Raw genomic sequence first — 25,682 nt, 5'->3', positions numbered from 1 at the left:
AGCTGTTTGGCTTTGCGTGAACTGACGTTTGTCGGCTTACGCGTTGATGGGCTACCGTTCTGAATTTTAGAAGGATGGGTCTCACAGAGATTATTTGCGACTGATTCGGTTGTCAGCAAAAAATTACATAGTCATCTTTGTAGGTGCTATGAACGCGCAACGTGGACGACTGAGCCTGAAAGAAGCCAGTCCTTAGCGTTCGGTTAGTCGGAAGCAACCTCTTTGGTTGTGTACTGAATACCATCTGCTCCTGGCCAGCGCGAGCTTTCAGCCTAAACACCCATATCCACTTACTTGGAGGCGACCATCCGCAAGCTACTCATGTACTACGTTTGATTATGGGGCTATCAGTGATACATGAGTAGTCTGAGCTACGGGTTGCTCTTCCTTCTGGAATACGCAGGCTGATCCCAATCATGCCATTGTACGGACTCGGTGATCACTTCGCTTTGCTTCGGCGTTAGGCACTTCGAAGCACTGCTTCACCGTTCATGAAATTTGGCGAGTTCCAGTAGCTCAGTAGTATCCAACTGATCTGGGTGAAGAGCTACTGGAAACGCACAGTTACTTTGATGTAAAGATTAGCTGGAGGTTGAAAGAAGTAAGTTAAAGAGGCTGTGTTCCCAGCTTTTAGAACTATCTGTCCAAGGCATCTGACTTGATTAAATGAACACTGAATATCGTCGAGACCAGTAGATTTTATGGATGCCATATGAGCCATGCCAGAAAAAGGTGACTTAAGTGGCGCGCGCAGACCCCTCACACGTCAGCTAATCAAGAGCCTGAAGAACGACGGTGAACTTGATGGATTGTGAAGGTCCAGGAGATGGAGAAGGCTTTCGCTGCAGGAAACGGCCGCGCCCTGTTTCAACCGATTCGATCAACCGGTCAAAAGAATACAGATGTCAGAGAAACATGCAAAAAGGACGGAGCGGCAATTCACTCGCAGCCCATCTTGATCGATGGGTTCAACGCTAACGAGCAGTTCAACTGACATCTTTCAGTACAAATTCTGGAAGAATCCAAAGTGCCTCATCATCATCATCATCATTACCGGCAGCATGACATCAGTGTTGAACACCAATGCTTCACTGCCGTACAACACAACCAAACAACCAAGATTTGTATGAAAACCTTATTGTGGAGAAAAGAATAAAGGTGGGCAGGGAAGGGACTTAGTGCCAACTTACTACAATCATTCCCGGGTGTCTACACTTGCAGACACTCATTCATTCAATCTGGATAGAAACTGACAACAAGAACGCCACTGATATCGGTTGGTAGCCATATCTTGCAGTGTCTCCAACCAGGCGCAGTGGGGATCACGCGGTCCCCATTCCCATTAGTAGCTCCTTACCGGGACAAAGTCTACCAGGGCTGATTTTTTGTCACTAGTCGGACCAAACATAGCAAAGGACGCCGTTTATCGTCACGACTATTCGTCAGTTCCTTTAAGTTTCGTAATATTGTGTGTGCTCTCGAGGTTGGGGGTTGGAGAACGTATGGCGACGTGTTCCGTAAAAATGGCAATTACTTGCATTTCGTAATATTGTGTGTGCTCTCGAGGTTGGGGGTTGGAGAACGTATGGCGACGTGCTCCGTAAAAATGGCAATGTACTTGCATTTCCAGCCGAACACCGCTGCCTTGCGGTTAGGCTTTTGAGTCAAAGGCTGTGGTTGAGGACCCTAATCGTCCTCCTGTCTAGGTGTGGGCGCCTTGACAGTATCTCAGCCCACGTACGACCATGACATACACAACAATACTGCCGAGAAGACTGCTTATTAACACACTGTTACTAGTCATATATACGTCACAACAATTCCATATGGAACTCAGTTCCGTCCAAACAGATGAGTTTTTTACTGTTCCCCATTTTGCTGTCAATTTTACAAATCTCATGTATCATTCATTTCAGCCCGTGTCATGCATCGTACCGGATGAGTGTACTTGGTGGTATGTGATCAGAACTGATGTAACTATGCTTTCAATTCAGACGCAGACGAAATCGAAGGTAGAACACCACTGCTAAGTGACGGCATGTCCCATACACCCAGAGAATCATCTTGCCGTCGGCAGCGGCCCCCAGCACCTATAGATGATTTCGAAGAGAAGGTACATATTGATGATGATGTGGGTTCTCAGGTGAGTTATTCACAGTTTTGGCATGTCGGATGCTTCGATACTAGGCGAATGTATGTGCGTAGTTCGAATAACAAAAGATCAAACTTTCCGGCCAATTCAGAAACAACTGTTGGTAGTGGATTAGCCCAACAACCACTGACCTGCTAATTTAGAATGTGGGAGTCTTTTCTGTCGCACGTCATTTATTCACCGGTGTCTACGTTACACACCGATTCCCCGCTTTACGTTCACATTGGTTTCATTCTTTCTGGACCCACTGCCTTGCCCATTAAGTGTAAGCAATTATTTCGGATACTTGCGCTTCAAATAAGATCTACTTCCTTTGGAGGTATTGTCTTCCATGGTAGCATCCACAAAGTTGTTTTGTACTGCTTCGGGTAGCTGTTAAATCTCGTTATCCGATTTCGATTCGGTTTCGAGATCTGTGTGCTGTTTGGTCTGATTATATACCACGTTTGAGCATAATAGGCTGAGACAGTTCTTTCGATCCATATCCTGTTTATTACCCTTTCCTGACTGTCAACCTGAAGATTGATGTCATTAATGCTGATTCAGTTATCTCCTGAACGCTTGTCAATTTGTGTGTGTAGTCAAACGCGTTTTAATCCTGACTGCATGTTAAGCGCCCAGGGTGATCTCTTTCTAAAATCCATCAGAACAAAAATGAAATCATGCCGTTATCCATAACCCTAACCCAAGGCCGAAATACTGGCCTGTAGGAAATGTCAGTGACAAACCCACAGGGACCTCCAAAAGTGTCCCTAATTGTGAGATATCCCCAGTTAAGAGGTCTGTTATCAGGGAGTTTTACTCCAGTCTGCAGTGACACAGCTTGTTCTCCGTACCATTTCGTAGAATGGATTCTTTACACAACAACGCTGTTTTGCATATCAAACTGATTTTGCGCACCGGAAGCCACTCGTTTAGTCGTCATTCCTTAGGTTTAATATCATAGGCCACCACTGTGGCATTCTCGGAGACGTAAGATTCTTCAAAATAATCATATGAGCAAAGAAATGTGATTGAGCTCTCATCTTCACTATACGAGCCTCCTCTCCAAAACCTTGGGCGTTCTAGCCACCAACCGTAAATGGTATTCTAGAACTCTGGCAAGTTCTGAATCTTTATAGCTCACCATTCATATGCGCGCAGAGTTCAAGGAACCTATTCATTGTTCCGAATTGTAAGCATGATGCCAACGGGGAAACAATCAATATGCAACTCGATACTGCCTTCATTATCCCAATCATATATGTCCACACGTGAATGAACATGGGTTCTGTAAAGTACAAGTTGACAAGTGCAGTCCGAACTATATCCGGAGTTAAGCTTGTTACCTAGTGAAGTTGATAGTCCGTTAAAAAAACTGGTCTTCGCACGATGCATCCAGTCACGTGTAAGTTGTAACCTTCTTGGATATTGACTAGGTGGTTTTTAAATTGACCAGTCAGTTTTCAGCGTGCCAATGCATCGACTGAAGGTAAGAAAACAACCAGTCATGGTTGATTACTTTTTTCAAAAACTGCAGAGTGGCTATCGGTTTTTATAGTGCCGGTCTTAGCTGCTGTATAAAAGCGAAAGCAGTGTCTCATTCGCTGCAAACGCTACACCGGCTCTTAGACTACGAGGGCGGTACACATGCAGCTCTGCCAATTCTTGCTGCTCAAAACAACCAGTATGCTGTTTCTTCCTGGTCGCGCAGACCACCGTTGTGATAAAACCGAAAGGAACGGTTTACCTTGGTTCGGACTACTCAACGGGCCTAAATGTTCGTTCGAACACATCTGCTACCCTGACCCGATATTACTTTCGTCAAGAAGTACGGTAGTATCTGTTTTGCCCACGTTGACGTGTCAGGTGCCTACCTTTAGATTCCCGTTACAGAGGAGTACAAACAGTTACCCACGACCAACATTCGCCTAAACCAACTACGACCAAATGAAGAGACAAGTTTTGACCATCGCGTTTTGAAGTAGGTTTCACGGTTAGCTGCATGACCAACGGTTTACTTTCGTGAACTACTGCAAATCCTTGTTCGTCATTTTTTTGTTTCTGCACGACGAATAGACTGCAACGCTAGGTTCAAATACTCCATGCCTGTAACTTATCCATCAAGTCAGGTCGGCACTGTCTCTCGTTCGACTGACTCTCGCAACATTGGACCAGGAGGCAGGTCGGCACTGTCTCTCGTTCGACTGACATCGCACCAGGAGACGCCATCATCGTCACCGCGGAACCAGTGCTCGCATTTTGGTTACAACGAACGAATTACCTGTGGAGTTTGGAATGACATCGTTTTGCTATTTGACAACCATGCGTCCTTCCCTGTTTCGGCATATTATACTCACCTTCAGAGTTCAAGACCTTACCTGAGTACCTTTCATTTACCACTTTGAAACTTCAGAAGAAGGAGCTTGAGTTCATTGATAGGTTCTTGACAGCTTCTTAATTCGTGACTGTAAAATTGTCAAATAAAGCCGCCTAGACACGAGAAATGCCTGCCAACATGCGTCATCTTTGGCGTCCAAAACGAAGATAACTGGAGATGATGATGACGATGATGATGACTGAACCAACTCTCCACAAAAACTTCTGAGGTTTTTCGCTTACTTGTTGTTGATGAGTGCCTCGGTTTTCATTGTGACACCCTGAAATCATCCGAATGAAATTTGTTGCTCACAGACATATGAGCTCGAAACTGCTCAGTGATTAAGATGTGAACTTATTGAACTTATTGAACTCAACTCCAGGGTCCTGACTGCGTTTAACTGGTATTGGGAAACTTCATCTCCCGCCTTGACTTGACTCAAGACTTTTAGTTTCAAAGTACGAATTATCCGGTGTGACAAGGTACGAGGGTGAAGAACTGGGATATCGGTTCAAAATTCCATACGACCTCTACTTTTCCTTGGGGGTGAGTATAGTGTATCGGTACGGTGCGATTCACAGTTTTACAGGACTTCGCGTAAAAGCCGATGCCTTCACATCCCTTCTTTGCTATTCATCGTTTTCTCTCCCCCTTTTTTTTCTCATTTAGCGATGCGGAGGATTCAGCTTTCGCAAACTTTGGGCCTTTACCGGCCCCGGCTTTCTCATGAGCATAGCGTATTTGGATCCGGGCAACATCGAATCCGATTTACAGAGCGGTGCGATTGCCAAATATCAGGTAAGGTGATTTTTCCTATGAAACCCTTGATGGTTGGAAACACGTGACCACTTTTATTTGCTTTTGACAAAATGGACCAAATCCCAGCGCAAGAAAGACATACTGGGAGTTTACAGTTGCTTTCCCGTCAAAAACGATGGGAGCCGCTTTCTCCATCCGCCGGTATAAAAGCGGTGGTGCAATAATTTGAAACGGAAATACAGACAGCGAGATGCATACTGGTGTGTAGCTAAATACTCGCTGCACTATTTGAGCTCTCAATAGAGAAACGAGTAGTGGTCATCCACTGGCAAGCAGTTTATTTCCACCTCTGTTGATCGGCGCTAGTTCGTGTTAGTTTCTGACGTTTCACTACTCCAATGATTTTTATTTTCCCAGCCTCAAAGGCGGATCTGGGTATCCGGGAGATGCGAAATGCCTTACTATTGACTACGTAAATACACACCGTAAGATATAAGGAAACCAGTGAGTGCTACTTAACAAAATCTCCGCATTCACTTCACCTGTCATACTTTTTGAACTCTTCCAGACATTCCCTTGTCTGACATTAATGGGGACCACCCAATCCACAGTGTGAATCCTGTGGTCTCATGAGCGTACTGGGTGAAGTTTGAAGACGCTTTTACCCGACGATTATGCCGGTCTCTGGACAGTCTTATCGTGACTTAAACATCAACCGTCATGCATATCTTCTTATTTTTTAAGAAGTTGGTTCAGCGTTGCATTTACTCGCATTTCTCGCAAGGCCAGACGACGAACTCAGTTCAAGATACCTCCTCTCAGTCGTGGTTGGCTGGTAAGTCTTGGGTTGCATCAGGTTGCACCAAGTTCTCAGCCGTTTGCATGAGGATCTGTCGGCCTCAACGCTCTTTAGTCCACCGTCTGCTATCCTCTCTGAAACGAAAATATTTTCCCCAGCTTACCCTACAAGCGAGTATCCCCATCAAAACGACCACCAAACGTGCAAAACATGTATGAATGCCAAAAAACTAGGTCAAAAACTCATGTATAGTGCGTCGTTTATAAAGTATATGCGGCAACAGCATTCTGGGAATACCGACGTCATTAGCAGCCAGCATTCGGCAGATACCGGATCATGGTTGGCTGTTTAGTGCAGATTTCCGCCCAATCATAGTTCGCCTTTATGCTGGACCGGCGGCCCGATTTTTTGGTCAATCATGTGCGGGATAGACTTCTTCGCCGTAGCAGCGCCTAACTGCGACCGGTATCGGTGCGAAATTCCTCCTAACACAGAGTGATTTGCACTCAAGTAAACCTTAGATCAACAGTCAACAGCGAACTTACCAGGGTGGCAGTGGTCGGTAGGCCCCCAGTGCATGGCCTTAGATGAGCACAGGAACATCCTCCGATGGGTTCAACCATCGAGTCTCGAATCAGTATCATTTTCTTAGGAGTATTTCAGCATTACAGACTGCTATGGCGAAGTATCGTAGCCCCCCTATTCGATTTTGTTGTCGAGTTAGTTCTTTCCGATTGTTTGTCATCATCCGCTCTGGAACACTGGTCTTCTCTGGTTTAGCACAATCCTTCCATGTGAAGCGTAGTCCCAGGTGTCTTGCCTTTCTCACCACTCCAATTGATGACCGGACCGACTCTGGGCACATCACAAGCTGTATCTGTTTTCCGGGCTTGCGGACCGCCAGGACCTTAAAATTTCACCGGCACCACGCGACGGCCGATTTGGCATGAGTTTATTGTTGAAACATGTGTTACGTATGCCGAACCATCGTTTGCCAAAGAGAGTGCTGTTTTCCATGCCCAATTCAGAGTGGCGTAAACAGAGAGGTGGCCAACCCTTGAATTGGCAGAGGAGTATGAAGGAGATTACGAAACGGTTGCGTGCTGGGTGGCCAACCCTTGAATTGGCAGAGAAGTGTGAAGGAGATTACGAAACAGTTGCGTGCTGTCGGCGCTACTGGACTTCGAGGATAGGGATCGCGTGATCCCCACTGCGCCTGGTTAGAGACGCTGCAAGATATGGCTGCCAACCGATGTCAGTGGCATTCATATTGTCAGTTTCTATCCATATTGTCTGAATGAATGTATGAATGTCTAGGTACCTCGGAATGATTGCAGTAAACTGGCACTAAGTCCCTTCCCGGTCCACCTTGACTCTTTTCTTTACAACAAGGCTTTCAAATAAATCATGGTTGTACGGCAGTGAAGCATCGGTGTTGAACACTGATGTCATGCTGTCGATGATGATGACGATGAATCTTATCGGCATTAATGCACATCCCCATGGGTTGTGAACCTTCTCTAATCTACCTCAAGTTCACCTACAGGTTGGACATTTATCTGGCTGCCATTCAACATCGGTCTCGATCATGGGCTTCACCTAGCTAAACACTTCATCCGTAACCGCGATGAGAGCGTTGTTCGCCACCAGGAATACAGTTGGAGACTGTAGTTTCCCCAGGTAGCCCACCAAAGGGGCTGCATCCCCTTCCCCTCTGCACATCTGAAATTTGTCTTTTCCGGTACCCTCTCTTACGCCCTCGGAGGAACACCGCGTCTATTGAGTAAATCCTCCTAAATAATCATCTGTTTTCTGGAAGACCAGTGGAAGCCGCTTCATGTCCAAGCATGCTAGTCAGCATCACGCAGCGATTTTATGTAATGAACGCCGGACCACGGTCTGTAGTTTCCAGGCCCGTCTTACCTTGAGGATGCGACGTATTCCCGACCTCAAGAAAGCCATGGTGGAGAACTCTTCGAGCGTCAAGGGGTTAAAGTACTGTACTATAACCTTCGACTTTCTGGTACGCGCGTCAATGTTTCTTGGACTCTACTATGCTGCAAAAACCGACTTCACCTCTTCTGGTTTTGTTACGTTCATCCCGTCTATGCTGTTTTTTTTCAGTACTTGCTATCCTGTTCTGAATTAAGCCAATAGTGTACTTGGGGCTTCGATCAGTCGTCTGAGGCTTGCATCGACGTATTGATAGGGTTGGTGTGTTCCGGTGTTCCCATGGGCTACACTGACTAGAACTTCGTTCCACAAGGTGCGAAAAAGTCAGGAAAGTCAAAGGGGTACAGTTAAACTAAGAACAGCTAGGTCCCATACAACGAGTAATCGTATTACGAAGCGGTGTGGGAATAAAGTTGTACTATTTCCAGCTATTAGAGTATGAAGGCGACCAGCATGTCCATATTCAAAGGAGCAGCGACGCTGACTTCCCCCAGAGGAAGAACTGTTTAGAAAAGATCAACCCTAAACAACGTACATTCCAATTGCGCAACTGTTGACCGTGACTGTGGGCGATTTATTCAATACAGTCGAAGTACTATTAAGGCCTACCAAAAGCCCGATGCTGCTCCAAACCCATCTGCTGTGCACGACAGCATAAGGAGTGAGACACCTATGGCTTATTCCTTCCTCTCACAGACTAGACCGCCTCCCTGAAGCCAAGTAATAAAATACTCGTTCAGCCGTAACACCCCGTCGGTGCCTAGCTGCGGAAAGGCATACGTTCTACCGAGATTTGTACGGGATCATTCATCAGACGAGAAGCACTGACAATGTGATCATTGTCAGGCTATACGATTGCTTAAGTCGAGCTTAATTCTGAGCTGTTTGAAATCACATCTGGGTAGTCGATTCGAAGTCGATGCTCGGCGTACAGACAACGCAGAACGACTGCTTCAGTTGTGTGCTGACCATCAACTACTTTTGGCCGGCACAAATTTTCAATACAGACGCTCGCACAGTACAGCCTGATGAACACCCTACACCCGTTGACCCAATTAGATCACTTAGCGAACAGCCACCGATGAAGAGCCACTATTTAAAACTGTTACTCCTTCCCAAGCACAACTCGATTCCGATCGCGCCACAGTGCGACCAAGTCCAGCAATTCGCTTTCCTGCAGGCCACTACATCTGAGCAACCTCAACTACTCCGTAGGGTAAACCAACACAGATGTTGTCAGTGCGGGATCCGACAATGTACATGTAGACGGTTTACATTGATGGCAATAACGATGATGATATTGGTAATGTTGATGATGATGATGATGATGATTTGTACTTTTAAAGCACTCGTGCTTTTGGGTGTTGCTCTGCTTGAAAAAAATGTACTCAGGCAAACTGTCGCACCATATCTATGCACGTGTTAACCATGATAAAAACACTATTAGGTAGTTTCAGGTAGATCAAGGTCGTTGCAGACTGATTGGACAAAAATATGGTCCACCAGATGATGGGCATTTCCCAGTTCACACAAAATGATGGGTGTAGAGATGTCTTGTTCGATTCCGCACCCGTTGACGGAACACAGCGTTAGGAATATCTGCTTCTTGGCATTACGGGCTTGACAGTTACTGAGCCTACTGCATGCGGTTTACCGTTTTAGACTTTTACAGAACAACTTTATAGTTTAAAAAGCCAGACCGTGTGTTTGCGGTAGCCTTGCCTTCAGCATTGAGTTCTTTCGAATTAGAATCTCTGTCAGGCCACATCTTTTTACTCCGCGATTGCGTAACACGTGTTTGGAAGTTTGGAATTCTGTTGCAAGGTCCTACACCGATACTTGAGATTATCGCCCCAGGATTCAACTGATCGATGGTTAACGAGACTGACAGGTGTGGCACTCGTCTGTCAAGACTATCGCGCTCGGTGCCTAGCGCCCCAGTTTCCCGAACTAACTGGCCATTGCTTGGCTCTCCCATTCTCCGGTGACCGAACTCTCGCACGTAAATGAAACTTTGTTGAGAAATTCCATCAGGTTGTTACAAAAATCTCCGCGCATAAAAACAAAAGTAACATCAATCGGGACGAACATTTTTTGAGACAAGACTTGGAGTTTTGGCATCGTGGGTGTGTATAGACGTTGTGTTAACGAACCTTGTGATTATGCAACGCGATTTTTCTGTTGACCTTTCTAAGGTTTTCCAACATTTCTTCCGCACCTATATTTCTTTGAAATGTGGGACTCAAAAGTGCATCCGGCTGTCTAGATTGCGTAGTTGCTGGAACGCTGTTTCACATCTCTGATTGCCACAAACTAACGAATTCAGGTTGATAGTTAAACATCCACTCGGGCACTCATTTTACATTAAAGCAGTTCATCAGAGACAGCAACATTAGTGTGGACACTGATGCTTCACTGCCGTAAGGAGTTGTTACCGGATCACTGATAAACGGAGCAACTACTATTCAGTAGGTCAAATACTTTCTAGTTTCAGTTAACTGTGTGCTCTTTTCGCACAACCACGTGAAGGGTGGAAGAGAGCCAGAGGCGGTCAAACAATGACTTGGCAGCGAAGTATGAAGGCCATTACCAGCAAACTCAGCTGCGCTGGTCACTACCGTCTTCCTGGATGGGGACCACATCAATGGCTAGAGGCATTGTCAGATATGGCCCAGTCGCGCGCTCAATGGCGCTCGTGCATCCAAGCTATTGTCTCCAATGCATGGCTCCTTTTCCAACCCTCCCCCACTTGACAGCCCACTGGTAGTGCTGGATTTATGCACCAATTTATCAGCTCCCGCCTGCAATACGCAGCTATTTACCCAATCATCGGTGAACGAAACTGCGGCAGCTACAACCATTGTACGACGAGTACGCGGTTATTACAGCTGACAATGATGATGATGATACCCGAACAGGGTGCATGAATCGGAACTACGACCGGCCTTTCGGATGTCCGACTGAGGCTCACAACGGACAGTGGTACGCTTCAGCTCATGTCACACACATGGGAGGGTCTCGCTACATTGTTTTGTCATGGCGTGAGGGATAGCTCGACATTTATTGCGTGGATGCTGTTAGCTGACCCTCCCATGTCGGTTTCGCACCCGCTTCTACGTAGATGCCCATCCAGACGATATAAAGCCCTGTCTCCCATGTGTATACGTCAGTTCCGGTCAACAGGAAGTTCCACCTGTCCAGAAATATCAAAACTGTTGAATCGTGAAATGGAAGTGGATGCCGTAGATGAATCACCAACAATCCTATCGAAGATATCCCAAGTGCATTGTTCGCAAATCACTGACCATTTGGCGTTTCTCCCGTCGAATGTTCACGTTACGTCTACGTTTTCAGTACGTCCTTTTGCACACACTGCTACCTCGACCTAACGGACTTTGCTCCAATGATGATTTCACCAAGTGAATCTCGTGAGTACCCCGAACGAGTTTCATCACCTAGCGCTTTTTTCCAACGGAACGCAGTGAACTTTGCAGTTAGTAAGAAACGTGCCACACACAAAGTATCACCCAGTTGGACTGTGTTATTTTACCTCTCCGCTAAACGAAACAAACAAACAGGTGTATCAACGCGCCTGTTGATGGAAATGTATCGGAATGCTGGTAGGTCGGATGTCTTTACTGGTGGTTGATCAGAAGGCTGTTGATCTGTTCGCCGGGCCTGGTAATCGGCCTGAAGACATTTCGTCACCAATCGAGGAAATGTCGTTGGTATGCAAAGCGTTTACATGCGAAGTACCAAGCTCACGGAACACCTGATCACCCACCATAGCCTATTGATAAATCTCTTTGTGCAATGACTTGCACTTTTTCTTATCGGCACAGTCATCGTTTGATATTCTCGGTAAAAAATTAATAGTTTTTCCTGCCAGTTAACGCCCTTCATTGGGGTGTTTTCGTTAGTTCAGTTGTAGCATCTTTTCGGTGCCCAACTGCCATGCCACCCGCAGGATGCACGAGGGCTGGGATACTGCCAGGTTGCCCAAGCCTAGAGAGGGGCAGTCTAGGCTTGGAACCGCGGTCCTTCCGGACAGTAACTTCGCGCTCTAACCAATTGAGCCATCTCACCCTCAAGCTGAGGCAATACATCTAGACAGGGGTAGGGTGTTTTGAATGCTTCTTATACCAAACAGCGTGGACACCTCGCATGCTCACGTGGTAGCATGTGAGATACCTGTGTTTGCTTATTTCAACCATGTGTGGGGCCTTCTGCGTTGATCTGTACCACGGTGCGAACGTACGTGCATCATGACCATCGCTGAGCTGAAACGTGTACAGAGACAAGACCTGATATATGCGAATAAGCGAGTCCCGGCCATCCTAGTCCAGACGCACTGGCATCCTCGATACCCGTCGGAATTATTCCCTTGTCGTAAACATCCTCTCGACAAGTCTCATTTCTAAAATATTCACCTTTTTTGCACAGCTGTAGGGGCTGGATTATATTCACATTGTATTGAGGTAACCTCAACCTGGCTGTTTGATGACTCTCATCCCCCGCTCCCCAGGTCCTCTCTGGTCCCCTCTTCCAGGATAGCGTCTCCATGACCCTCCCTGCACTTAGCTGGAGACGTTTCAAGCAGTGGTGGCTAATTGGTATTAGCAGCCTTCTTGGTATCAATTTCTTTCTAGATTGTTCGATTGGGCGATTGGATGCGTAGGCACCTCAGAATGCTTGTGATAGGACAGCACCATATTCCTCCCTCACCCACTCTCTTTCTTTACACGTTAATTCGTTAGATTTAATTAACTAAACTCTGTTGTTGTACGACAGTGAAGAGCTGGTGTTATCCTCTGTAATGACGATGACTGATCTGCTGTGACTCATCCGATAAATTACAAAGAGGGCTGCATTCAGAATGTAAAACAAAATTGGGGCTCGACGGAACTGAGAAGGAAAAACGGGGGCCACTTCCTAGTGAGGAGAATGTTGTATTTAAAACGCCCTTTTGACCTTAATTCCAGGCTTGCGGTTGGTGTTGGGTGATTGGTTTGCGTTGCTTCAATGACATACCCCAACGCTCATCATCGTCAGCTGCTGCTGATTGACTCCCTAATCATCCAATCGGCATCTCGTTTTCTAGCCCGAATGTCTGATAGCTTCCCTAGTGCAATTTCGGTGGAGTTGAGAGTCACAGGGCACTAACTTTCCTGACTTAGTTCCTCTTTGACGGGTTTCTTTTTCCACTGGTTCGTTGACGCTCGAAAGAAATCACGAAACTTGTCCTCGGTCAGGAGGTGCTTATTGCTCGAAACACGTCTATTGAGAACAATCTCGCATGCCGCAGTTACGGTGCCTTCGTGTCTGTTACGTACGCACTCCTTCCTATTGTTCCAACTCACGTGACCGTTGTTTCTGTTTCCTTTGCCTCATACAGCTGTTGTGGCTCCTGTTCGGTGCCACTTTGATGGGTCTGTTCCTGCAGCGTTTGGCCGCTCGACTTGGTGTAGTCACTGGACGCCATTTGGCCACGGTCTGCTATGAACAGTATCCGCGGCCAGTTCGTCTTCTCCTGTGGATCATGGTCGAAGTGGCGATTATCGGTTCAGACATGCAGGTATGTCCCAAATGGTGATTGCTTCAACACTGATCAGCTTTCAAAGCATCGAACGTGTTTTCTGACCTTCCATCGCTGTTGTTTTCATGTCAGTTAATTGCTGTCACTTCCATGGATGGTATTCGAGCCACAAATTGTTCGGCTATGTCCAAGTGGAGCGCGCTTATCGCCCATAACAAAAGTTTTTCGAAAAAAATGGCTTAGATTTAATGTGATATTTTCACTCGGCATTTCGATTAGACAGTAGTACAGCGGGGCTCGAAACAGTCTAAAACTATAAACTGGATAACCACAGAGGCCAGTCTGGGACAGATCGCCCCAGTTGTCATGATCATTTCTGTTTTTGTGAATGTACGGCAGTGTTTGGTTTGATGTACACACCGCATCCTGTTGCTACACTGGACAGATGTTCTGGCCACGAATCATCAGCTGTCAGCTGTAACAACCGCGTACTTGTACAGTGGTTGTAGCTGCCACAGTTTCGTTCACCGATGGGAAGGTGGGGTAGATAGCTGCGCATTGGAGGTGGAAGCTGATAAATTCTTGCGTAAATGCAGCACTGTTAGTGGACTGTCAAGTGGGAGAACTCGGAAGGGAGCTATGCATTGAAGGCAGTAGCTTGGATGCACGAGCGACTGGGCAATGTCTGACAATGTCTCCAACCATTGATGTGGCCCCTCACGTGGTCCCCATCCAGGAAGACGGCAGTGACCAGCGCAGCTGAGTTTGCTGGTAATGGCTTTCACACTTCGCTGCCAAGTCATTGTTTGGCCTCCTCTGGCTCTCTTCCACCCTTCACATGGTTGGACGAAAAGAACCATTCGAAGAATTCGGCCGACTGGCATACGAAGCCAGCGCAGCCGATGCAATGTGATTAGTTCACCTATCGAGGGCGAGTTATTTTTTCCGAATACCATTCGACATTCGACATTCGATACCATTCAGCATTGCTGATTCAGTGTTCCCACCAGATTCGGGCCACGGATGAGTCACTGAGATCAAAATTCACGATAGATCAGCACCGCTCTTTCCCGGGACACAGCTGCGACATTCATTTACAGTAAAAAGGTTTCGTGAGTCGCATTAGTTGTGCTCTATCCAACCAAGTAGCGTGATTCTGCCGCGGAGCGTTCGGAGCGATTGCTGAATCGTCTCCGTCAACCGGTTTCATTGTTCTCACTTTGCTCACACCCCCTTTTTGCGTGTAGAGCAAGACAAGTTCGACTAGTTGTGTTCCACTTGTCTGTCGATCCTTTTGTTCGGTAATGTAGTTTGTTCACGAAAGACGAACGTCAGATTTCTCAGACCACTGCAACCAGCGGATAGAAGGAGTTAAGTGGGGCGCCATTTGAGGAATAGCTTCGAGTCATTGGTCTCCTGACGGAAAACTCGTTTGTGTAGCTCCAGGTATCCATTTTCCCATGACACGCCTTGGCACACATCCTCCACAGATGGACCGAGACGGTTTAATGCAGAACGGGGCTCTACACCGTCGTTGAAATGCTGGATGGATCTGGCGCTATTAGCCAAAAGTTAGAGGCGCACCTGTGAACAAAACTTGTGGGGGAATTCCGAATTACCCCACTGCCAAACCGACACCCGCCATAGTGTCGTCATGTGGTAGCCCGAATAGAACGAGCGTTAATGAGACGACTGATCGATCGTATGGAATGATAAAACGTTCCCGTTGGGATACAAGGCAACAGACTGTGGTGCCTGAATAAACTGAAGTAGTGCTCTGATGTTTGCTGGTTGTATTGTAAAATCGATTGAGACTGACTGCAGGTTAGCATTGAAACAGGTTAGGACAAGCACAGCCGGTTGGACTGACCGACTATACGTTTTAGGGACTTAACACTAGCTAGAAAATGCTTTACCAATCAAGCACATTTGTTTCACATGCGATCTTCAGAAACATCGTTCTGTGGAAAAAATAAGTCGCTACGTCGCTAACCATCAAGGCGGTTTTTATCTGGTAGTGTTCTGGATACTGTTGCACATTTACCACCGATCAGGTTGTGAATTCAATCAACAGGTAGGGGTGGAATCATCCCAGAAGAAGATACAAGATGGTTTATGGAACGACCGTATGGTTGCGGAATTGCGAATTTTAAGGGGATACCCAGGTAACCAGTGAAAGAACGTTAGAAGGTATTGGTGTACCCTAACGGACGAATACAGTGCAAAACAAAGACCTATGGTGTCCCTTGAAGAATGGTTACAAATCTGGGTCCCGTCCTCATCAGAATTCCTGGATTGCTGTCTCCATGAATCTTATCGGTCGCTGATCAGAAAAACAGCAGGAGAGTGGGTCTCATACAGGATATTCGTGGGTGTTGTTTCGTAGATCACTACTGATACTGACACTATTACATGTGAAACTTGTGTGACCTTTTTGCCACCAAAAAGGTGTGACCTAGTGAAGCCAGATATGACACTTGACGGACGCATACTCTGTCAGTCTTTATGCGACAAGGCATGGGTTCACGATGCAGTGGGGCCTCAGTTGTCAAGAGAAATGTGGTCCGTGATTATCGCCGAGCTGGAGAGGAAGATCAATGAGTGGTTCCTTTAGCCTGAACGAAAACGAACAAACTTGCGGGACTCAGTGTTTTTCAAAGAATACTGATGGTGTATTCCCCTGTCTCGAATATCCATGAATGATGACCGAATGATAAAGTAGCCCTTGTCGATTTTGAATCACTTTTGTCCCGAACCTCTGGTACGAAGTACAGGACAGTCTGGTTACTCTTCACCAATGTTCCTATAGAGGTGAAATACGGTTTTGGAAAAGAACCAAAGCCTCCCTGAAGGCTTTCCTCGCGAAGGCATTGCATACAGCGGTCCTCCTTACTGGAACCATGTTCATGACAAACCAATTAGTTGAAGTGTCTACAACGTCGTTCACTACTAACCGCCACCTAGTTTGTGACTTGGGTCGGATAAAAAGCAATCAGTGTGCAATATTGGGGCCTTTTAGAAAGCGAAATAAAGAGAGGATCAATGCGCAAAATGCTTCTAGGTCTGGTTCCAACAATATGACGTTCAATTCATAGGACCCTCCCAGGTCGAGCGCGAAACCGCGCAAACCTGAGATTGCGCACGATAGTGGTCCAAATTAATCAGTCCCATCTAATCGGCAACGCAGCGAATCATTAAACGCGAACGGCAGTATCAACAGTTTATTCTACCACTTTATTGTCATCAGTCGCGGGTTGTTTACAAGAGGAACCAATGTTCTTGGGAAGCACATTCCTGCAGAACGGATATCCTGAACGGTATGTACTCAAGACTGTGTAATCTGTTGATACGGCATACATGGCCCAGCCCCAATATCAGATACCGTTTGTTAAACTATTTGCCGCACTCTACCACCAGCCTTTGTGTGCACTCGTTTGTATGCTCATGCCGAGCATCATACGTTGGTCGTACGACATAGCATTTGCTGGGCAGAATGCGAGAACATAACCCCGTATCTCTGAGTGTTAGTTGGAAGAAACCAGGCTCAGATGAAATTGCATCACATTTGGCCGAAACCAGTCATGTCACCGATAAACAGAAAAACTTCAAAACTATATACCAGGTACCGCTGAGCTGAGTATGATCTAGGCTACTATCGATCGCATTAAACATTGGAATGTGACCCATTGGACCAAAAGAAACTGGGGCGACCTCTGAACTTGAACTGGCCTGCGAAAAATCCAGTCCCACAAGCCCCTCTGGCATTAACATCACTTACTTGATTCTGTAACCCCCATTGACGTGCTCCACATCCAACCCCCTTTTGATTTATATTTCACTAAAGTGTATGTACCCCCGCTCTGAACCTTTTTCACGTGATTTCTGGTACCATATAACTTCCTGATGTGTTAGCGAGGAGGAACAATCACAGAAGGAGGTTTTCTCATGATCGCTGTTCATAATAGGGTCATTAAATAGGTTGAAACGTCTCTCCAGGGTTAACAGCTGTTCTCTATTTTACTTATCTTGCTGCACAGCCTGGTCCACCCGAACTTTTGCGGTTATCTTTAGGTGGAAGACACGGTGGACCTCTTCCTCCCGAAAGGTCATTAACTTGGTTGGAAAGTCACGCCAGACCTAACAGCTGTTCTCTGTTGTACTTATCTTGCTGCGCAGCCTGGTCCACCCAGACTTTTGCGGTTATCCTTGGGTGGCAGACACGGTGGACCTCTTCCTCCCGAAGCAAAGTCGTCTTCATATTAATTTGGTTTTGATGAGAGTGGATTTAGAGGCAGCAGGTTCTTCTTCTACCTGCCTGTTGCGTCAGGAAAATTGCAAAACCGACCATAGGGTGTGTAAGCTTTCAGCGACCACGTGAGTAGTATGTTCCCTCAAGTGATGTAAATCTTCCATCGGTAGGGAACGATAGTGAAAACTCAATGAACGTCCAAATAGTATGTTAGGATCTACGATACAAGTGGGTTGGAGTAAGTATGCTTGGATTAACACGGATATGAATGGCAGAAATATCGATTAAGATGTTAGTTCCAGTATGGAGAGATCTCAGTGACCGATTTCCAGGTGTATGATTTGTTATTGGAGTCTAGCGTGAAATCGATTTCCTGGTCTTTCAAACAGGAAGAACGGCAACATATTACTTGGCGTTATCTAGATTACAGAGCTGTCCTCTGACACGCCAGTTGTTCTTTCGGCCTGGACTTCATCGGTTTATTGTTCTGTCTTTGGACGACCACAGCAGAAAGTTACAAATAGGCAGCCTTTATGTTCGTAAAGTAAATAAATGCCTGAGTTTTCAGCAACCTAACGAGTAGTGTGTACCATCAAGAGTGCCGAGGTAGGATGGAATGAGTGAATTTGTGCCGCGAAGGAGTGTTGGTTAGTGAGTAGAGTTTCCAGTTTATTATTTCTATTATCGATCGAGAGAATTCCAGAGACAACTCGCCTAACAATGTCCACATCATGATGTTGAAACGAGGAAAAACACTTGGGGTCAAACTGAGCGCGAAGTCTGGCGTCTGTGTGAGCGCTCAGCACAAAGGGTGAGATTCCGCTGGTGAGCTTATAGTCGATTCTTAACTGCACTGTGTGCTTTTGGACGCTAAACTCTACAGTTTTCTATTCGTTTACTGTTTTCTCCTGTTTTTTATATCTCAAACACAAGGCCCCTTCCCGAAATCTCAGCCATTGAAGATCACTGGAAGGCTAAGCCCCTCAGGACACTGTGTTGCTTTCAGAGAGTTCGCGATGTGACAGAGTTTTCTTGTGGTGTACCAATACATGGTAACCTATGAACTGAATGGTTGAATGGACGTTTCATATGTACGTATACCTATTCCGGACAAATATCAACATCATAACCGTGATTGCCCATCGGTAGCTCGCTTGGTTGTCAACTGATCTGTTTCCAACCCATTCAACCATTCTATAGGCCCTCAAACTACAGATTTTTTGGTCTCGATCGAATATGACCTTGTTTGTGTGATTCTTGCTGCATGCTAAACGAATTTCAATGAAAGTGTGATCGCTTAACACGTCAGAAACGTGACCGCTTTGCGGCCCCTTCGTTCACCCTCACCCATGAAATTTGTGTCTCATTTTCTATTTGAAGACCGGCTTCACTGTTTCTTTCCCATCCTTCGTTCATTCTCTTCCACAGGAAGTCATTGGAACCGCAATTGCAATCAACCTACTCTCGATGGGCTACGTACCTTTATGGGCCGGGGCCCTGATCACCATTGCAGATACATTCACCTTCCTCTTTTTGGACAAATATGGGTTACGTAAATTGGAATTGTTTTTCGCCCTTCTTATCACTACAATGGCTGTGACTTTTGGATACGAGGTAATCAACTTGATTGTCTACCTAATTCCGTCTTTTTTTCCATCCTTGTTTCCTCTGATCTTCTACCTGGTGTTTAGTTCACAACCTTCACCGATGTTCGTATCACAACCGGTTTTGTAAACGAACCACCAAACCATTGGTTTAGTGGATTGGTCGGGCCTCACCATATTTCATGAGTAACTCTATACCCCAGTGCCTTTAAACGTGTCACTCAATCGTGTATTTGAATTGCTTTTACAATGAAGACTAGGTGTCACGTTATGTCCTTGGCCGTTCAGCTGTGACACCCTTCCGGTGTCTAGCTGCCATGCCACCCGAAGGAAGCACGGGGGCTTAGATACTGTTAGGTTACTCAAGCCTAGACAGAGGAACTCGAGAGGCAGAGCTTGGGTTCGAACCACGGACTTTATGGTCAGTAAATTCGCGCTCTAAGCACTTGAACCATCTCGCCTCCCACACCCACGTTATGTCCGCCCGTTTGTGACCCACGTAGTATTACGAAACTGTTAGATGGGGTCATTTTGAAGTGAACCCATTACCGAGAAAATCAAAGAAGCGGGTTCTCGGTTATCTACCCCGAACTTTTGCCGAAATTTCTCTGGGTAACGTCCTATCTCCACAGAGAGGTAACCAGGTATCCAGCAATACCGCTCCTGCACGCTGAAAATGTTGGTTTCCAGCTGACGCATCAGTCGATATGACAACACGAATAACTTCCCAGAAGTCGACTAAAGCTTACGAGAGCTTTCTCCTCAGTTTTTTCTATGTTTATCCATATCCCGTCCCCAGAACACCAAACCCGGACTGACTGAGTAGCTCCAATCGACTGTTTCGTCCTCGTACATGTTGATCTACTATCTATCGGAAGTGACTTGACAGCTAATTGCATAGTCGGCATCCAGTTGTAGACAACCGAGTGTTGTAAACAACTCGTCACTCCAACTCAAATGTCCCGTTTCTGTTTTGCTCAGTCCAGTGGTTTCAGCCGTATAGTCAACGACGACTGGATGTTTGAGAATGCAGGTGATGGCTCGCATCAGTTCAGGACGTAGACACTTGATGAAATGCTGTGGCTTCAAGATGTGAACGTCGAATTTGTCGTTGGTGAGTGTTGTGGATAGTCTGAACTTGGGGGTCGACGCAAAACGTGTGAGCTTACGAAATGGCAACCAACTTGTGTATTGGTTCTCAACAAACCGAACTCCCGTTGGTCACGCTGATTTAGCAATTCATATTTAGCGCGTCGAACTTACAGGTTTTAAATGATTTCTTTTCAACCGACTAACCTATCACGTGGTTTTGTCCTCCCCCCCCCACAACTATGAACAGTACGTCGTTGTTAAACCCTCACAACTAGAAGTACTTCGTGGGTTCTTTGTTCCTTCCTGCTATAACTGCGGCTGGCCGGAGCTCGAACAAGCAGTAGGCATCATCGGTGCCGTCGTGATGCCTCACAATTTCTATCTCCACTCAGCCCTCGTCAATTCCCGTGAAATCGACCGATCTCAACCGAGTAAGGTAAGTTTTCTCATGTAAGCGGCCTCTTATCTCCCACAATTCACCTGGGTAAGGTAACTGTCACGTGACTAGCATTCTGAACAGTATTACAAACCTCTTTGAATCCACGCATGAACTTTTGCTGCTCAATCGATGCTTCAGAGGAACGGCGCGAACGGATATTGCTTGCTGGTTCCTCGTGCCCAAGAGTAACCTTTCTTTTTTTGCTTCTTAGTGGTTGCGCGACGAAACTACCAGCATCTCTGCCTACCGGGCGTCGTTAAAACTTACCAGAATGTATTGCCCGAAAGCCTGTGTCTGTTAAACCCAAAAGAAGGCATTCTCACTCTGGATAAAGTGATCCATTACAGTGTTGTCATCATTCTTGATAGCAGCACCACCGTGAGAAGAATGATGCTTGATTGCCGTGCAGTTATGCTAGTTTGTTTAGAGTGAGTCCACTACAACACCACAAACACACTCTAAACTTCCACTCACTCAATTTAAACCGTATTTGACATCACGAAGACTATCGCTTCACGATCGTGTGGGTCCTACCCTGAGAGGCGGATGACACTTAGACTCCTCAGGATCTTTTTGCTTGGTTTCTGTCACATTCTACTCACTCTCTGGACTGCACCACCCTAAGCTTTGTGTGGAAAACAACGTTGTTTCTAGAAGATATTTTTGTATGCACAGTACACGAGCGAGTAGGTGATCGCTCTGCTTAAATTCCACAAACGATATGCCTGATTCCACGCCAAACACGGTCCAGTCTAAACAATTGCGTCTGGCCGAGCCATAACAACTCCCGTCTTTATTCTGGAGAGTCACATCCTTTAGGTATTGCCCGCCCTAAGACCCGCTGTGTACCAGACGCTCAGGTTCCGGTATTACCCTGGTTCAGATAACGGTGAATAAATGTTCACATTTGCCTCCAAGAGCCCACAGAGATCCACGCGTTGTAACACCAACACGAATCAGTTAAACGTCAGATCGTGGAGTGTACTTTTCGGATGACTGAGACAGGGTTGATGGACTCTAAAATTGTCCTGGATACCCCCTATCCAGGCGATCAGTTGTCAGATCCGTACACTGGTAGACTCCGTAGACCACAGGGAGACCGAGCTGCTTCGTACCGCCAGTGACCAGGTTTTCACTCGTCTCCTAAGCTAACTTGGCCATCCTTTACATGGTATGTGGGCAAGCCTTGTTTTATCGTTTTCGCATCGTCCCTGTCCAACAGATGCTTCATTTCTCGTGTTGAGAGTCTGGATGGGTACATCCCATGCAGTTGGATATGCTGAGGTGGATACTGTATTGAGCGAACGAGCGGAAGCGTCTCTGCTTCATTGGATACCCGTTGATAGTCGCCTCTGTGTGGTTTGTTTGGAAACATTTATGGGAGAATCTAGAGGAAGTGAGGTTCATCGCACCTCGTTTATTGTTTCTGCTTACGCCCCAACTGACTGTAGCTCTGAATCTGCCAAGGACAGTTTCTATGACGCTCTAGGTGCCCTTCTACAACAGGCTAAAAGCTCAGATATCGATGTGGTTGCCGGTGATATGAGCGCCCAGGTAGGTAGACTAAGTCTGATGCCCGATTGGGTGGTCGTCTTGGGTTGAGCACGAGGCGCACGAACAACGTGGATCGCTTACTTCAGATGTATGCCGACCACAGACTGTTCCTTTGGAGTACGAACTTTATTACGGAACAGCATAAATCGCTTGACAACGTGGTGCCCACCAACAAACCAGCGCCGAATCCAACTAGACCACATCACCGTCGGTTATCGGTGGTGAGGGCCGATCCTCGCCGGCAGCTCCTTCTGGAACACCAGCGTGGACTCCAACCATGCGCTTGTACGCTGCTGCTTTTCGTTGCGCTTTTCAGGTGTACGCAAAAGGCGCACACCTCATTAGCCACTGAGAAGCTAGTGAACCCTGAATTCAAACGAAACTACCAGAACCAGCTCCTCGAATGCCTGCCTGATGGCACGATATCGGATATAAATGGTCACTGGAAAAAGATATCCAGGGCGCTTCTCAAAGCCGGAGCTTCTGTTTGCGATACAACCTATGCAGCCTCATCCAAACATTTGATCCCTTATAGGACCGTGTCTTTGCTGGAGACCCGGCGACAGAATCCACCTGGGTGCCACCACAACCCCACTCTACGCATCATTCAACTCCAGGTTAAACTGAGTGTCCGCGCAGACCGAGAACCTTGGTGGACCTTAAAGGTCGAGTAAACGGAAGAGGCAATAAATGCTGGAAACGTCCGCAAGCTGTTCCACTTGATTCGTTCGACTGGGCCTCGGAAACCTCTTATCAACGAAATAATCAGAGAACGAAATGGCAGCACGTTTAGACCGCTTGCACAGTACCTCGAACAACAGTTCAATAGCCCATCTGCTACCTCTAATCCTGAAATTCAAAAGTTGAACTGTGAATATGGAGCCGTCTTCAGCGTCAGAAGTGACTGAGTATGTATCTCTAGGCTAGCATAATCGTGCTACTGGTCCTGACGACCTCCCAGCTGTTTTTTTTTCAACTAGGCTTTTCAACCAGTGCCTGTGTAGCCTATTTGGGTCTATCTGGGTGAAAGCGACCGTCTCCGGTAACTGGGGTGCGTCGATAGTAGTGCCTATTTTCAAAAAGGGTACTCGCAGTGAAAGTAGAGTGAGATTCATGATGTTAATTAAAATGTTCAGAGTAATCGTTACCTCTCAAGACTGGTCCATCCTATCTGTCTCGTGCACTGAGCCGGAAACACATTTCATGGAGAGCAACCTCACTTTGATAATTCAATTTAGCTCGATGGCTTATCTCACCGAGTTTCTGGTGCTTGCTTGCAGAGATACTTTCATTCTCAAAGTCTCTTAGACACCCGTGGCGCATGAGACTGCTCATATCTGGTTTTCGTTCCTTGCTTCTATTCTGACTAACCATACTTAACTTAACGTTATTTAGCGAGTGGGGGCCAAGATGGCCCAAGTGGTCAGAGCGCGAATTTACTGACCGGAGGGTCCGTGGTTCGAACCCTACCTCCGCCTCTCGACTTCCCCTGTCTAGGCTTGGGCAACCTGGCAGTATCCCATTCCTCGTCTTCCTTTGGATAGCACGGCAGCTAGGCACCGGAGGGTGCTACGGCTGAACGATTTTTTTGTCTAGCTGGTATGTGAGACAAGACAGTTCTGTACTGGTGCATCTGTACCCCACCTAGGTTCAGTTTCGCCCAAGAAGTATATTCTCGGTTGAGCTAATGTCAGCGCTTGCAAGCAGCATTAGGCGAAACTCTTCAAGATATCCATGCAGCGTCGGATAGGTACGAAGCCAGCTGTCCGCTGATTTGAAGATATTGTCGAGAAGGTGGATGTAATCGAAGGTAGTTGATTAGAGCCCAGTAGTCAGGTTATGCAAAACTGATAGTTGATATTGTTTATCACAGTATTTCATAACCATTGGCCACACATGGTGTGTGAATCACGGTCACTAAAACCAGTCAATAAAAGGAAATTAAACTCACCAGTATGGAGCATTCACACCCATGTTTACCAGATCACGAAAACTTCAGGATTCGTGTACTGAACCGACGACGAATCACCTCAGTCAGTGCACAACACGCGCGAGGGTGGTCATTATAGCCACAACTAACAGTGTGCTTGGGTGATAAGTCTCATATGAAAAATTTACGGCGTATGACTTTTTCTTTGTTGGACAATCGGCTTGTCAAATGCGTCATTTGTTCCACGTCATCGACAGCATCACGCACATACTGTTCCTACAAAGTTAAAACTTGAGCTGCTCACAACGTACAATCAGTTGAATCAATGCGTGCGTGGCAATATCTTCACTGTCACGTCATTGTGCCGCTGCGGTGCAAGTATCAAAACACAGGTGAAGCGCTTTAGTTCGATGCTTCTCCGTTTTGTGGAAGCTTTTATTAGAGATCATTCGCGGTGCCTATCCTTGGCCTTGCCAAGGTTTGAACTCCGAACATCTGATATGCGAGGCAAGCCTGTTATCACTACTCGATCATCGGACGCGCCTGAATTTTTACGTCTGAATAGGTGAATCTGTTCACGCTTCAGCGATGTGATTGATTTACCAAAAGCCCCGAACGATGATTCGGCAACTGTCCTGGCTTTATTGATCGATTTACCCACCTGCCAGAGCTTCCAGGCAGGTAGCGCCAGGAACGCTTGAAACCTGCTGGACAATGTTTGATTAGTTGTAAGTGGTCGCGGAATTTGTAGACATCGCTTATCTCCTTCCTGTTCTGGCTTACCTCGCATGCCAGATGTTTGGAGTGCAACACATCGCATGTTCAAGGATATGCAGTGCTGAGGAGCTCCAGGAAGAGCGAAACTCGAGTCCACTCGAGTCGCCCTTTAGTGTGAACTTATGGGACTAATTGCGTCACGACAGCACGAAGACTGTTCAGTTTCGAGCGGTGAGTGTGTGTGAACACAGAACGTTGTTACAGGGACGAGGTGAACAACACTGTCGCTCAAGCCATACAGTCATACAACCAAACTAGGGATCGGAACAACAAAGCAGTGAGTTTCCACCACTTGGGGGATATCACGAAGAGACTGGACCTTACCGTGGTGTGGCGGTTTGTTTACATCGGCGGCCCATTGAGCTATACTGGTATCCGCGCGACACTCACACTCTCCATTCTTGTTCAGCTTTATCATTGATGAAATTAGTAGGCGAACGCAGGAAGGCCTCCAAAAACCCTGTGTACAAATTGTTGCT

The 25,682-nt window shown here is 46.5% G+C and overlaps 2 protein-coding genes across 2 annotated transcripts in view; one reads left to right on the top strand and one right to left on the bottom strand.

Moving 5' to 3' along the window:
* Window positions 1–1,083: 1,083 nt before the first annotated feature.
* T265_11863 (hypothetical protein) overlaps window positions 1,084–25,682 on the top strand; it is a gene marked incomplete at both ends in the record, with an annotated part of 53,899 nt that continues 29,300 nt past the window's right edge. The window contains 7 exons of the mRNA XM_009178661.1: window positions 1,084–1,158; window positions 1,222–1,276; window positions 1,995–2,143; window positions 5,181–5,309; window positions 13,418–13,597; window positions 19,236–19,421; window positions 20,751–20,939. Of these exons, the coding sequence (XP_009176925.1) occupies window positions 1,084–1,158; window positions 1,222–1,276; window positions 1,995–2,143; window positions 5,181–5,309; window positions 13,418–13,597; window positions 19,236–19,421; window positions 20,751–20,939 (963 nt within the window). The remainder of the gene's footprint in view (window positions 1,159–1,221; window positions 1,277–1,994; window positions 2,144–5,180; window positions 5,310–13,417; window positions 13,598–19,235; window positions 19,422–20,750; window positions 20,940–25,682) is intronic.
* The window catches only part of T265_11862 (hypothetical protein), a gene marked incomplete at both ends in the record, with an annotated part of 15,589 nt that continues 10,182 nt past the window's right edge, over window positions 20,276–25,682 (bottom strand). Inside the window, one exon of the mRNA XM_009178662.1 lies at window positions 20,276–20,543. Coding sequence (XP_009176926.1) covers window positions 20,276–20,543 — 268 coding nt within the window. The remainder of the gene's footprint in view (window positions 20,544–25,682) is intronic.

The sequence above is a fragment of the Opisthorchis viverrini genome (assembly GCF_000715545.1).
Source record: "Opisthorchis viverrini unplaced genomic scaffold opera_v5_620, whole genome shotgun sequence".
Taxonomy (NCBI): Eukaryota; Metazoa; Platyhelminthes; class Trematoda; order Opisthorchiida; family Opisthorchiidae; genus Opisthorchis; species Opisthorchis viverrini.
Note: the sequence above shows the minus strand (reverse complement) of the source record. Positions and strands in the feature narration are given on the sequence as shown.